Source organism: Thunnus albacares, chromosome 8 (assembly GCF_914725855.1).
Source record: "Thunnus albacares chromosome 8, fThuAlb1.1, whole genome shotgun sequence".
Lineage (NCBI taxonomy): Eukaryota > Metazoa > Chordata > Actinopteri > Scombriformes > Scombridae > Thunnus > Thunnus albacares.
The window spans coordinates 29,584,346-29,597,273 of record NC_058113.1 but is presented as its reverse complement, the minus strand read 5'-3'; the positions used below and the strand labels follow the sequence as shown (position 1 = coordinate 29,597,273).

General features: G+C 38.9%; 2 protein-coding genes across 3 annotated transcripts in view; both read right to left on the bottom strand.

Annotated features, from left to right (window-relative positions):
• LOC122988173 (SREBF chaperone) overlaps positions 1-4,478 on the bottom strand; it is a 35,894-nt gene extending 31,416 nt beyond the window's left edge. Inside the window, exon 1 of one of the 2 annotated variants that reach the window (XM_044360357.1) lies at positions 4,259-4,478. Coding sequence is in view for 1 of the 2 variants with exons in the window: in XM_044360355.1 (XP_044216290.1) it covers positions 584-759 (176 nt within the window). In the remaining variant the exon portion in view is untranslated. Of the gene's footprint in view, positions 1-583; positions 1,343-4,258 lie in introns of those variants that run through there. The other variant, XM_044360355.1, reaches the window with a different exon arrangement.
• A 1,228-nt stretch (positions 4,479-5,706) lies between these two features.
• elp6 (elongator acetyltransferase complex subunit 6) lies at positions 5,707-9,501 on the bottom strand. Its single transcript, XM_044359059.1, has 7 exons — positions 9,201-9,501; positions 8,915-8,993; positions 8,753-8,823; positions 7,671-7,795; positions 7,282-7,480; positions 6,818-6,982; positions 5,707-6,459 (listed from the first exon to the last, which is right to left on the bottom strand). Exons 1-7 carry the CDS (start codon positions 9,252-9,254, stop codon positions 6,334-6,336), a joined length of 819 nt encoding a protein of 272 aa, XP_044214994.1. The 5' UTR covers positions 9,255-9,501; the 3' UTR covers positions 5,707-6,333.
• Positions 9,502-12,928: the final 3,427 nt, after the last annotated feature.

The following is a 12,928-nucleotide window of genomic DNA, read 5'->3' as shown; positions in this document are numbered from 1 at the left end:
TGCTCACAAATGACTGGCTGGAACTTCAAAATGACTGAAACAATTAATCGAATATCAAAATAGTTGCTGATAATTTTTCTATCGACCAATCGTTGCTAATTATAACACAATATGTTCATACCGCCACTATATGATTCCACTGAAAGGCATTAAATTATTATAGTGCTCAATACGAAAACACTGATTTATTTTTTATAAAAAAAAGAGCAGAGTCCAGTAATATATTAAATCTTTGTCTTCTGGGTGATTCACCTCAATTCAAACAGAATCAGCTGTCTTCAGTTTCTCTTATCTCCTGTGCCCAATCTCAGCTTGTCTCAACAGACAGGTTCAGCATTTCCTATCAGTGTTTGTAGTTACACCCTCCTCTATTACAATGTTGAACAGGCTGCCCTGGCACACATACTGCAGCTGGACAGTATCACAATCTACAGACCATTAACCTCTTTTCCAAGTCTCTCTGCCTCAGCTTCTCACATGGTGCCAAAAAGCAGAATTGTATTATTTGGCAACCAAAACACAACAACAACAACAACAACAACAACAGCTCTGTCATGTCAGTCTTGAGTCTCTGAGACCGTACCTGCTAATAGGAGACCAGGTTATCTCTCTGGCTCGCAGCCGTTTACGTCCCCTGAAGGCAGCAGCACTGGGTTTTTTGAGCTTAAAAGGTGCTTTGTGGTTTACGTAGTGCTCCCTTCTCGATTCAGGCAAAGTGTGCGGCTGCTCGGCTCGTCCCCCAGGGAGCAACGGAAACATTCCCTGGGAGGAATTCGGCCCAGGAGTCTCTTGATCTGCTGTTATAAATACACTATACAGTAAACACGGCAACGTCCCGGTAAGCTTTCACAATGGGTTCTGCAAAGGTCAGAGAAGGGCTTTGAAGTAGTGCCTTTCTGCTCTCCGGATCTGAAGGAAAGTCGACTCTCGGCCGGGTTCTGGTCCAGCTCGCTGTCTTGCGAGAGAAAACTTTCAATGAATGCCTCCATCTCTCAGCTGTCTCTCCAGTTCGCTGTGTTCTGTGAGGGTTACGTGGGTGTAGCGGCGAAGCCTGATTTGGCAAAGGCTCAGCAACATCTCCGTCAGTGAACTAATCCGGGATTGAGCGAGCAGCGCTCAGGCCCTATGGCCACCCCCCACCCGCTTCCCTCCTTCTCTGGTCACAGCTCGCGGGGCAGTCTATCCTGTACGTGATAGCATGCCAAGACATTCACGTCTCAAGAATGACAGAGTTTGAGGGAGGCTTTAAAAGCAAAACAGACCGGCTGTGGGCCAAGAGCTGGGTAATTGTTGTTTCAGGCTGGCTAGTTTGTGTACTCTTCAGCCACTTTGGCAGGTGACCAGCGATTGTTTGGAAATCCTTTTTTTTTTTCTGTCTGGATGGATGGTGTTTGTGGGATATACCAGCTACTATGGCTGATGAAATAAAAATAACATTTCTATCCAAAGCCAGCCAGCCACAAATAAATCTTTATGACAACAACGTGGAAAACGTCTCAGTTCAAGAACCCTGGTACTTTTACGCATACGTGCCAGACAGCTAATAATCCGACAAAGAGCGGTCTATGCGCCTCGTCACGTGAGACGCTAGCGCACTTACCCGCAAACAAAAACATACCCAGTGAAATGACAAACGCAGTGTTTCACATTGCAAGTGCAAATTCAGTTAGGGAGATCATTGTGGTTCCCTACAGCTTAATTATGTGGCTTGCAGATTAAGGTAGATTTATAAAGCCACATGCCTACAATATTACTGTGAGCAAAAACTCTGCACTGAGCTTATGCATGAACTGTATGAAAGCTTTTTTTAAAAACTAAGATAGTACACTTGCAAAGACTCAACACTGGAGTGGGAGATTTAAAAAGTATGCAAATAAAGCAGCTTACCTCCTTTCAACACTTCCTAAAATGCCCAACTTGAAGGCATCTCCAGGACTTAAAGCTTCCAATGACATAATCAGCAACTTTATGTATATTAAATGTCTTCATGTGAATTTTACTGTAAACCAAAAAACTACAAAAATATCCATTAACATTCCAGAGAGCTTTACGCTGCGTCCATATTCTGTAACATAACTGCATCGACATTCAGTGCCATAGTTGCGTAATGTGACAGCATGCTCCTCTCGAAGCCCATTAGTCCGGTTGTAAATGTGGAGGCAACCTCGACATGGATGAGCAGATTACTGCAACACAGCCTTTTACAACCAGTGCCGATGACAAAGGAGGGAAATGTCCTGTCAATCAGTAACCATACTGTAATAATGGATGTGTTTCAAATAGGCAGTCTGCTTCTGCACAAGAGTTTATTTTTTCTCATGTATTGTTTAGAGTGGGTAGAACAAAATAAAGTGTAATAAATAGATACTAAATCTTGACTTTTTTGAGAATTATACCAAGAGGTTATAATGGACATGTCTTGAACAACAGAGTGTTACAGTTGGCAAAGCTCCAAAAATAATCTTTTTCTAGCGCATGTACCTGCTTTTATCATCTACAGAGCACATTAAACTTAACACAAAATGGTGAAATAGCTATCACAAGACAGTGAACACATGCTGGGATGATGGGGCTGATGCAACCCTGTCGCAACATTACCTGCCAAGAACCAGCCAGCACAGTGCTTCCCAAATCCAGGCTCAAGGATGCCCAAGGGTCCCTGATATGGTGCCCAAATAAATCATTTTTCATATAGTGTAGACTTTGACAAAGCAAAACAGAAGGATTTAGCTAAGATTGACTGATCCATCACAGGTTTCCCCTTCAGCAGACATTCTGTGCATCAGTTACCACAAAGCATGTATCAGGGCAGTAGATGTCTTAAAAAAACACCTCAAGCAAAACAGCCAGCAATATGTTAAATAGTCTGACATGAGAGGATGTATAGTTTCAAGTTTTGTATTGTTACATCTCTTCACACAAGTGTAAGAGAGTACAAATCTTAGGTTTCAGCTCTTTTACAATGCAGCATGGAAAAAAAGAAATAGGCTATTTTAAAATAGTTAAAGCAATAGTGATAGATAATAGTATAAACAACAAAAAGAGGATGAAACATATGAGTGTATGTGTGAATGTAAAGTGCCGTGTACATGTGTCCTACCTCTAATATATGAATGAATATCTATGTGTGTATATTATATCAGCATGTACAAATATGTGTGCTCATGTATGTGTGTGTGACATCAGACAGGCTGCAGGCCGTATAAACCACTGAGCTAACACATGCAAATAATAACCTAACTTATTACATCTATGTGCGACTCATTTTTTCCGAAGATAACAAACCAATTAACTTCGCTGTTTGTCTTGAAGCGTTGATGCTTTTTTTTTCCATAACCGAATCTCTTCTTGAGAACCGGCTGTCAAGTGTCAACTTGCTGCTGAAGCTAGCTAGCGTTAGTAAAAACAGCCAGCTAACATTACCGACCAGTATCATGCAGTATGTCTGCAACTTACACTACTTAACAAATAGTTTAAGACCTTTATAACGTCTGTTATAAGTAGCTACTATAGATGTTAAGACCCCAGTTTTCAAATTAGCGTAAATAACGTTAAGTTGGATTTTTTTTCAACTTGAAAAGTTTGTTACCGACAAACCAACGAGCGGTTAATTAAGTTATCCAGCAACCAAAGCAGTTTAAAAGCCATAATACCAACTTCACACTTTATGTTGCTATTTCTTATATTCACGGCACAGCTGGCTAAGTAAACGATACACCATATTTGTGTACATGTTTTGTTTCTGCAGACAACATTGGGTGGCACCGTGTGAAAGGCTAACATTTACATTAGCTGGCTAGCAGCTGCTAACTCTGTTAGCCACTCGATGAACCCAGTGAACCCGCACCCAATCTATATTTATATTGCAAATTAACTAACTTACATGGGCTTGTCGTAAATAGGCACATATCCTATATGTCGTGGGGTCTAGCGTTTGGATTAAAACAATGGTCAGTGTGACAGAGTAGCTTGTAGCGAACGACGCTACCTTGCTAAATTAAAGTTAGCATGTTTAGTTAGCACTGTGACGATGATGCCAGTTGCTGTGATTTAGGATGTCAAGGGTTTACATATCTGCTTTTGCAAAACAAAATTGAGCCACCGCGAGTGCAACCTTGCTGCTGCGGCCATAACACCGCCTCCGTATCTGTTTTTATTGTGAGTGATAATACAATCCAACAGCTCCCATGCTTTCCTCCACCACGGGGCTAACTTTCGCAACATCAGCTAAAGCTAGCGGGTTTATTGCTTAACGTACCTGGACACACTTCAGAGATCCCCGATGTGAGCTGTTGTTGTGGTCCTCCTGGGCAAACTGACAAAACCGCCGTGTTACTCCTTTGTTTTGGAAATGAGCAAAAGGCTAACTTGCATGCCTCGGATCGGATGCTGACATGCAGGAGAAGCGTTTCAAATCTACTGGTTGTCAAATCCCACAGAGACCTCTCCACTCCGACCTCTCACCCGGCGGAGAGGAGAGAAGGAACAGAGCGACCTCTAGTGTGGACACAGACATCATTACGACAACATTTTCCACTGTTTTAATAGCTTTTTATTCAACCAGCATCCATGCAGTAAGGCCAGTTGTGTCATGTATCTAAGTACATTTACTCAAGTACTGTACTTCATAAAAGTTTGAGGTAATTGCACTTCACCTACCTTACGCTTCCACTCCACTACATTTCAGAGGGAAATACTGTACTTTCTACTCCACTGCATTTATTTCACAGCTACAGTTAACAGTAGTGATGGAAGAAGTACTCAGATACTTTACTTAAGTAAAAGTATCAACACAGCAATGTAAAAATTCTCCATTACAAGTTCTGTATGAAAAATCCTTCTTAAGTAAAAGTACATAGTATTAGCAGCAACATGTAGTTTAAGTATTGCAGTAAAAGTAGTGGTTTGGTCCCTCTGACTGATATATTATTATATATGACATCATTAGATTATTAATACTGAAGCATCAGTATTAGAGCAGCATGTTACTGTTGTAGCTGCTGGAGGTGGAGCTAGTTTCAACTACTTTATATACAGTTTAGTCCAGTGGTTCCCAACCTAGGGGTCGGGCCCCTCCAGAGGGTCACCAGATAAATCTGAGGGGTTGTGAGATGATTAATGGGAGAGGAAAGAATAAAAAACAAAGTTCTGATACACAAATCTGTTTTCAGTTTAAAGTAGCATCAAATGGAAATATTCAAGTAAAGTGCAAGTACCTCAAAATTGTACTTAAGTACAGTAATTGAGTAAATATACTGAGTTACTTTCCACCACTGGTACTAGTTACTTTTCAGATCATTATTTTATATGTAAAACACATTCATAGAATATGCATGTTTATAGACTATTCAATAATATGTTGTTCAAATTTTCTCTACCTTAACATTAAAATGCTGCTTATATGTACACATCATTTCATTAGTTTTAATATTCAAATAACATATATACACGTATGATAAATATGACACTCTAAATTGGGCTATTTTGCATAATGAGTACTTTTACTTTTTATACTCAAAGTACATTTTGCTGAAAATACTTACATACTTTTACTTTGGTAAAATTTTGAATGCAGGACTTTTACATGTACCTGAGTATTTATTTCATCATGGTATTGCTACTTTTACTTCCTCCACCACAGAGTAAGATGATTCTGGGTGGAAATAATCATCTCATTTTTCATAAGTAATCTCTCGACAAACACAAAAACTGACCAACGATGTACTTTGTTTATTGCAGATTTTTAACATAATTTAGGAAAAAACAATGAAAAATAAATTACAAGAAGCAGAAAAAATGAACAGAAAAACTAACCAATCAGTAGACAAAAATCCAATAAAAACAATTATCAGTCCATTGGCCATATAGTGTTCACTAACCATTAAAAACGTAAACTGTGTGCATTCTAAGCACACAGTCAACACACGAAAACGGATTCATCCAGACGACCAAATACTGACAAAAGCACAAGCCTTTAGTAACACCTACGATAGACTGGCCTGATATTCTGACTGCATTACCATTTTGTTTTCACTTCACTTATCTGAATAGCTGAAAAGAAATGTGAGAAGTGTGCAGCAACTCAGAGGTCTGTGAGCAGACTATTAACCGGCAGGATCACTGTGCCCACCGTCCAGACAGTGTGAGGTCCAGACATGACCGGCCAAAAGCTTCGCTACAGCTGGTGAGTTTGTCTTACTCACCGACCACTTTGGCAACTAATCAACCATCATTTATATTGTCTGGTGATATTTTCATACAACAGTGAAAGTGGCCAGTCAGTTGCCACATGTAGAAGAGGCAAAAGGCAAACAAGGACACTTGGATGTGGAACTAAAGAACGGCGCTGGACGTCCCACGAGCGAAGAATGACGCTCCTTTATCATGGACCTTGTACTGAAAGAGTTTCTTCTGTGTGTGCTGCCCATCAGCTTGTCTCCTCCTCCAACACACTTCCACCTGAAAACCAAGGAATACTGGAGGTTAACATATATACTTAATGCAGGATTTCCTAATCTCATAATGTGTCCTAAACAGATTGCAGATCTTATGCCATGTTTATCACTATTTGATTTGTCTTTTAAAAGTTACTGATATGTCTGTGTACCAATTACACCAAGACATACTTAAAAAGGTACAATCTGTTATCCAGATGTTCACATATTGTTTCCCCACAGTTTGGTCAATTGTGGTCAGTTGAGAAATGTATATTTTTTAATTTATATGTCAATATACTTATATACATATATACACACAGGTAGTAGTAACAAAACCCAGCCTGAGACTTTATGCACTGTACAAACACATAAACACACACCTGCCCGTGGATGTCCCTGCAGTAGCCGGTGGGGAGACCCCGTACTTGAAGAGCGAGGCTACACTGGTGGCTCAGGCCCTTCAGGAGTCTCTCTGAGCCTTCATCATCTCCGTCGTCCTCCTCGTCTTCTTCGCCATCACAGCGCACCAGCATCACCACGTTACCCTGCAGTCACAGTCAAAGTCAAGGTGATAAGGGATTTAATTTTTATGTGAGCTTTTGCAGAATGATTATAAGAATAAAGTAAGTAATTCCAATAGTGAGGAGAACAAACTTTTCCCTGTGAGTTTTATTCTAACTTTACAGCAGCAAATCAGCAAGTTTTTGTGATATGTATATTAGCAACGCATCACATACACATTACATGTAAAAATTTGGTTGAAAAGATTTGGCCGTTTAAGTCATAGCTTTAATTCATCACGATCCACACTCTGCTATACAGTCTTTGACAAGAAGAATCCAACCTGTTGCTGGGAGCAGACGGTGGCTCGGCAGTAGTGGCTGAAGTCCAGCACGGCTCCGACGCTCACCCCCAGACTCAGCAGCACACTGAGGTCGTCCACCAGCAGCACCAGGGGTCCCCACTCCTCTTCCCCACTGCCAGGACTGCTCACACTGGAGCGGACGAACTCGTACAGACACCGCAGGCCAACAGCGGGATCCCTGACGGCAGAGATACATTCATGATTATTATTTAGGTAATTCACATACTGGTAATGAATACAAGGGAAATGATAAATTGATAGCATGATGATAACAATATATAAATATGCAGGCAACACAGAAACAAAGTGACTCGTGAAAATACATGAGAAAAACATCATATAACATATGATAAATGATTTGCGTGTACCTGAGGAAGTCCATGGCTTGACTTCCTGTGTTGGCTTCTTGAGGATCCAAAATAGACAACGACTCCTTCAGTCCTTCTAGGAAAACTAGTTGACCTTTTTCCTTTGCCTGTGCGAGACTTACACCCTGAGGACACACAATCCACAGCACAGATTTACAAAGATTCAACGTCATCATTCAGTGTGTAATTACCTTCATGTGACAATGTCAAGCATTTTATCCAGTGCTCATCTGGAGTTGAATGATGGAAAATGCTTACATTTCTATAAGGCTGCAACTAACAATTATTTTCATTATCGTTTAATCTGTCGATTATTTTCTTGATGAATCGATTAGTTGTTTGGTCTATAAAATGTCAGAAAATGGTGAAAAATGTTGATCACTGTTTCCCAAAGTCCAAGATGGCATCATCAAATGTCTTGTTTTGTCTCGACAGCCCACAACTTAAAGATATTTAGTTTACAATCATAGAAACCAGAACATATTCACATTTTAGAAGCTGGAATCTGAGAATTTTTTTTTTGTAATACAGAATAATCAAGGATGGAAGTAGAAGAGATTTGTTATGGTGAGTTTGATTGTTCCAGCAGAATGATTTTTAATGTTTTTTTATTCTAACTTGTTTATTGAACATACAGCCAGTCAGCAAGTATTTGTAACATGTATATAAGCGGCTGATCCTATACATGTTACAAATGCGTACGACTTTTGTTGAAAGGATGTTGATGTGTCAAAATCGAAAATGTGTCACTGACGTTCACAAAGTATTTCCAGACCTTTCTAAGCAATTGACATTAGAAGGAACCAATCATGAATAACAGACTCTGGCAATATCTCTGTGTTCAAAAATATTATGTAATACAGAATAATCAAGGATGGAAGTAGAAAAGTGTGTTTTAAAGCAGGTTGAAACACATATGATGGATATGGCACAATGATAATGATTCAGGTGAATGACAGCTAACTTTAGTCATTATTTTTGGTTGACTGCAATGTCAATTTTTTATGTCATAAGATCTTAAAATAACATTCTTTTCTTACTGTGTTCCTATAAAATGAAGATACATCACGGTAGAAACTCACCAGTCTCTGGCTGACTGCACTGTAGTGACTGAAGGACTGCACTAGACCCAGAAAACACACTTTGCAGCGCGCTGAAATAACAGAGAGACAGCATCAGTGGTTTATACCTGAATTAACTGTTTCTCTGATTTTGACAGCACACCGGCAGCTGTTACAACTCACCTCGTAGGTAAAAAGACAGGAAATGGTGAATGAGGAAAGAGGCATCACTCTGTCTCTCAGAGACCAAGATAAATTCTCCCTGTAAGGTTTAAGACGATGTTACAAACATGACATTAGGAAAAAATAGGGATTTTGTATCATTTGCAGGCTACATAGCTGCAATAGATATAACAGGAACCCACATGTTGTAACGTTACTATGTGAGAGGGTGTGTTATATCTTAATAAAGCAATGTATCACAGTACATATCGCAATGCTAGATGAATTAAAAATGTTAAATCATCACCTGTGTGAAGCTGTCGGGAGTGGTGTTCAGGATGCTGTTGAGCTCTGTAAACATGGCTAACTTTACTAGCTAACCTGTAACGTAATTAACACAAGTTTGACAGTTAGTAAGAGAGCTCAAATAACGTTACAAAGTAGGTGCTGCGAGGAGGAGTTACTCAAAAACTTTGTCTTGTAAATTCACGGGTTAAAAAGTAACGTCAAAGACTCTATTTTAATCAATTAGTTAGACAGCTTTTCTCTCTGCTAGCAGCGGCGCTAACGTCAACTAGCATGCTACCAAAGAGGAGTAAACGCTTAACAGGAAGCTTCACTCTGCACTGATTTCTGGTAGCGGAAAGTCATTTCGACCAATTAATAAATATTACTGCTGCATATGTCTTGCGTTTCAGGACTATTCGTGGGAATTTTAATCAGTCTATACCACATAAAAAACAAAAACCTTAATTTTCATGTCAAAATTATATATTTTCATGCACTGTGTTATTTTTGGTAAACACAACGTCTGTAGCAGAATGGTTTCCATGGTGACAGATGAAGGCGACTGCTTCGCGATAGACGATCTTTGCTAGCACATGGCGACTTCTTCGTTGTGTTTCTTTCCTGGTTGAGATGCAGACAGAGCCGCCTGCTGGTAACACTATGTTAATGAAGCAGTAGAAGCAGTGGTATAACAACATGTGGTAGCAGTTGTGTAGCTGTGCTGATAGAAGCAATATTAGTAGTTTTAGTAGTATCAGTACAAGTAGCAATTACATTCAGGACGATTAAATAAAGGCCAGTAAAGACATGGTTTCTATCACAATGGTGACACCCTCTGTAGGAGCTATTTATTAGTTAATTTGTTCTAGTAATAATAAATAGTATTTGGTTTAAGTGGTTTATTACTCTTGTTATTTGCTTTATTTAGATTAGATTTTTATTTTGCTAGTTATTTGTTAGTTTCATTGTTTGCATGTTTAGCATATTTAGTTTTACTTTACTACCATTTTGCTTTGTTTTATGTTATTTTTTGAGAACTGGGTATCACTATGGGCACCTCAGGTTATATAGATAGGTTGGCAGGTATAGGACCAGCATGCACCTGTGAGGAGAGGCAGCAGGAGCCATGATCTGATTCTACATTTGGAAGAAATTTGATTTTGATTATTGACAAACAGCCACAGCCACAAAGATACCAAATCTGCACTCTGTTCCTCAGTGTTCCTCTCTGAATCAGATTTGTTATTTGTTTACAGTTATTTTTGTTGCCGACCATCCCAAATTGATAAAATTGAGATTGTCCAAGTGTTTTTATGCTTAGTTAACCATCAAAAATTTAATGTTTAATAAATTTCATATTTCCAGGATATCAGATAATGATAAAATCAGATAAAATTCATTCATGCCATCGCTGTGCTAGATAAGGATGGATTATGGGAACATTAATTGTCAAGTATGTTGAGGTTTTTACACAGGAAATATCATCTTATGTCAGGAAACATTTTAAAAACACTCAGCAGAGGACGGCTTTAATCACTCTTTTTTTTGGCTCTGCATACTCTGTCTTTATCACTCTGCTTCCCGCTCATAACATTATATATTTAAGTGGAGTTACCTTTGAGGAAATGACCTTAATAAATCAGACATCATCCATTCTACACTAAAAGGGGGGACATTAAGGCATCAGCGTAACTCTGATTAATGTTTTCAGCATCACAGCTCTTTAACCTGAGTGGAATAAAGACATATACTGTATGTATGTTATATTACACTGTAGTTATACCTGTTAGTTGAGGGTAGTTTTACACATCAACCTCTGGGTCATCAACCCAGCACTCTCACTTCATTTCTTTTCTCTGAATACAAATATGAGGATATTGTTTTTATTTCCCAAGTGGTATTAGCATCAAATCATAGTAGAAGATGCTGTTTATGAAGGAGCATCGTTCAATAAAACAACAACAAAACAAAAATTATGGTTTTAATACAACACATATTGGGTTATTTCAAGGTGGAACAAGTGACATAACCCAAAATTTCTGCCATATTTTACGACCTCAAATGCAGACATGTAGACTTGATGCTTTTTTTTTCTCATCAGTGCTTAAAGATTAATGCCAACAAAAGCTGTGTGGCTGTGCAACAAATCTTCATTCATTTTCTTTTTCTTAAATGTATGGTCATCCATCTTGCATCCATGATTCTGCAGAACAGCAGAATAAAACATTTATGAGTAAGATGGGAGATAGAATATCAGCAACTGACCATGTTTTTTGAATCAGCAGATGGCAGTGTGTGACTCTCAACCAGCTCAATATCACAGTCATCAAGACTATAAATGCAATGAATCTGCATTTTAGTCTTTAAACATGTTTCATAGTGCTTTACCACTAACACAGTAAGTACCCTTAAGGGTCTCAGACAGAGAAGACCATCCCTGAGCAGCTGGACTCCTGTTGGAATACTTACACTTGATTAAATCCTACATTGTTGCAGCCAAGTCACAACACTGACTCCACTTTACTCTGCAAACTCAAGTCCAAGAAGAGAGCTCATGCAAATATACATTTGTCACATGGAAATCTAGTTTTATTAGATATAATGTTGACAATTGTGAATTTTGGTCATTTTTTTTGTTGATTTGTCTCCAAAATACTGTAAATCCAAAAATGAGACATTAAAGCTGCATTTTGATTGATTTATTTATTTATTTTTGCCCACTAGGGGGCAGTGGAACAAGCTGTAAACACAACATGTACACATCCAGCAGACACCTGGCAACATCATCGTTCATTCATTTGGAGTTGTATTTGTGTCCACCTGATGTATGCGAGTTAAATATTCACTCTCCTTTTAGCTCCGCTTTGATCTCAGCCACCTCTCATGTAGCTGTTAAATGCTTCACTATGTTTACCAGTTAAATGATACCATTGCATGTCAGCTGTTTGGTGCTGCAGCGCTCAGTGGGTTTATCGGCGCTAGTCTGCTGAAAACTGCTGGAAACGAGGTTGATGAAAGCGGTGAGATTGAACCAAAACAGTAAAGTTGTGGGCCGCAAATCCAAAACAAACAGCTGAAAGATGCTAAAAGTCTCCATAGAGCTGAGAGAAGAACTGCAGACCCAGATTCTCATCATTATGAGCCAGTGATGCAGTGATTTGATCAAATATTAATATAAAAATATTGACAAGTGCAAAGAAAATTATAAAGCTATTGCATTTAACAGTCAGCAGTTTAGCAGTTGAAGCACCATCCTTTAAATGGATGTGTCTTAATGTACGTTTTCACCAACGCTGCCTACATACTACCTCGTAATCTGGATCAGTTACATAATCAGCTACATGCAAATTAAGGTCAATATGAAAAGACGTCTGAGGTTATCGAGTTCAAGTTCTGAGAATAAAAATATCCAAGTAATGTGACGTCAAACCTGAGACTCAAGTTGGACCAGATTTCTGCCACAAGCACTGTCTTCAAGAAAAAAAAAAACTCTTCCATTAAGGATCAATAAAGTATCACATACAGTAATTAATATTCTACACATGTATACAGACATCAGTTATGTACTGCTGAGTCAGATGTGAGTGGGTTGAATGTACCAGTATCAGAGTACGGCCACTATGTCACTTGAGAAGAGAAATATAGAACAATCCAATGTGCTTTCATTGGCTTGTCCTGGTATAACTGTTGGCACAAATACACAAATGTATAAATAAAGGCCTCTGCCAAAGTTCTCACCAACATTTC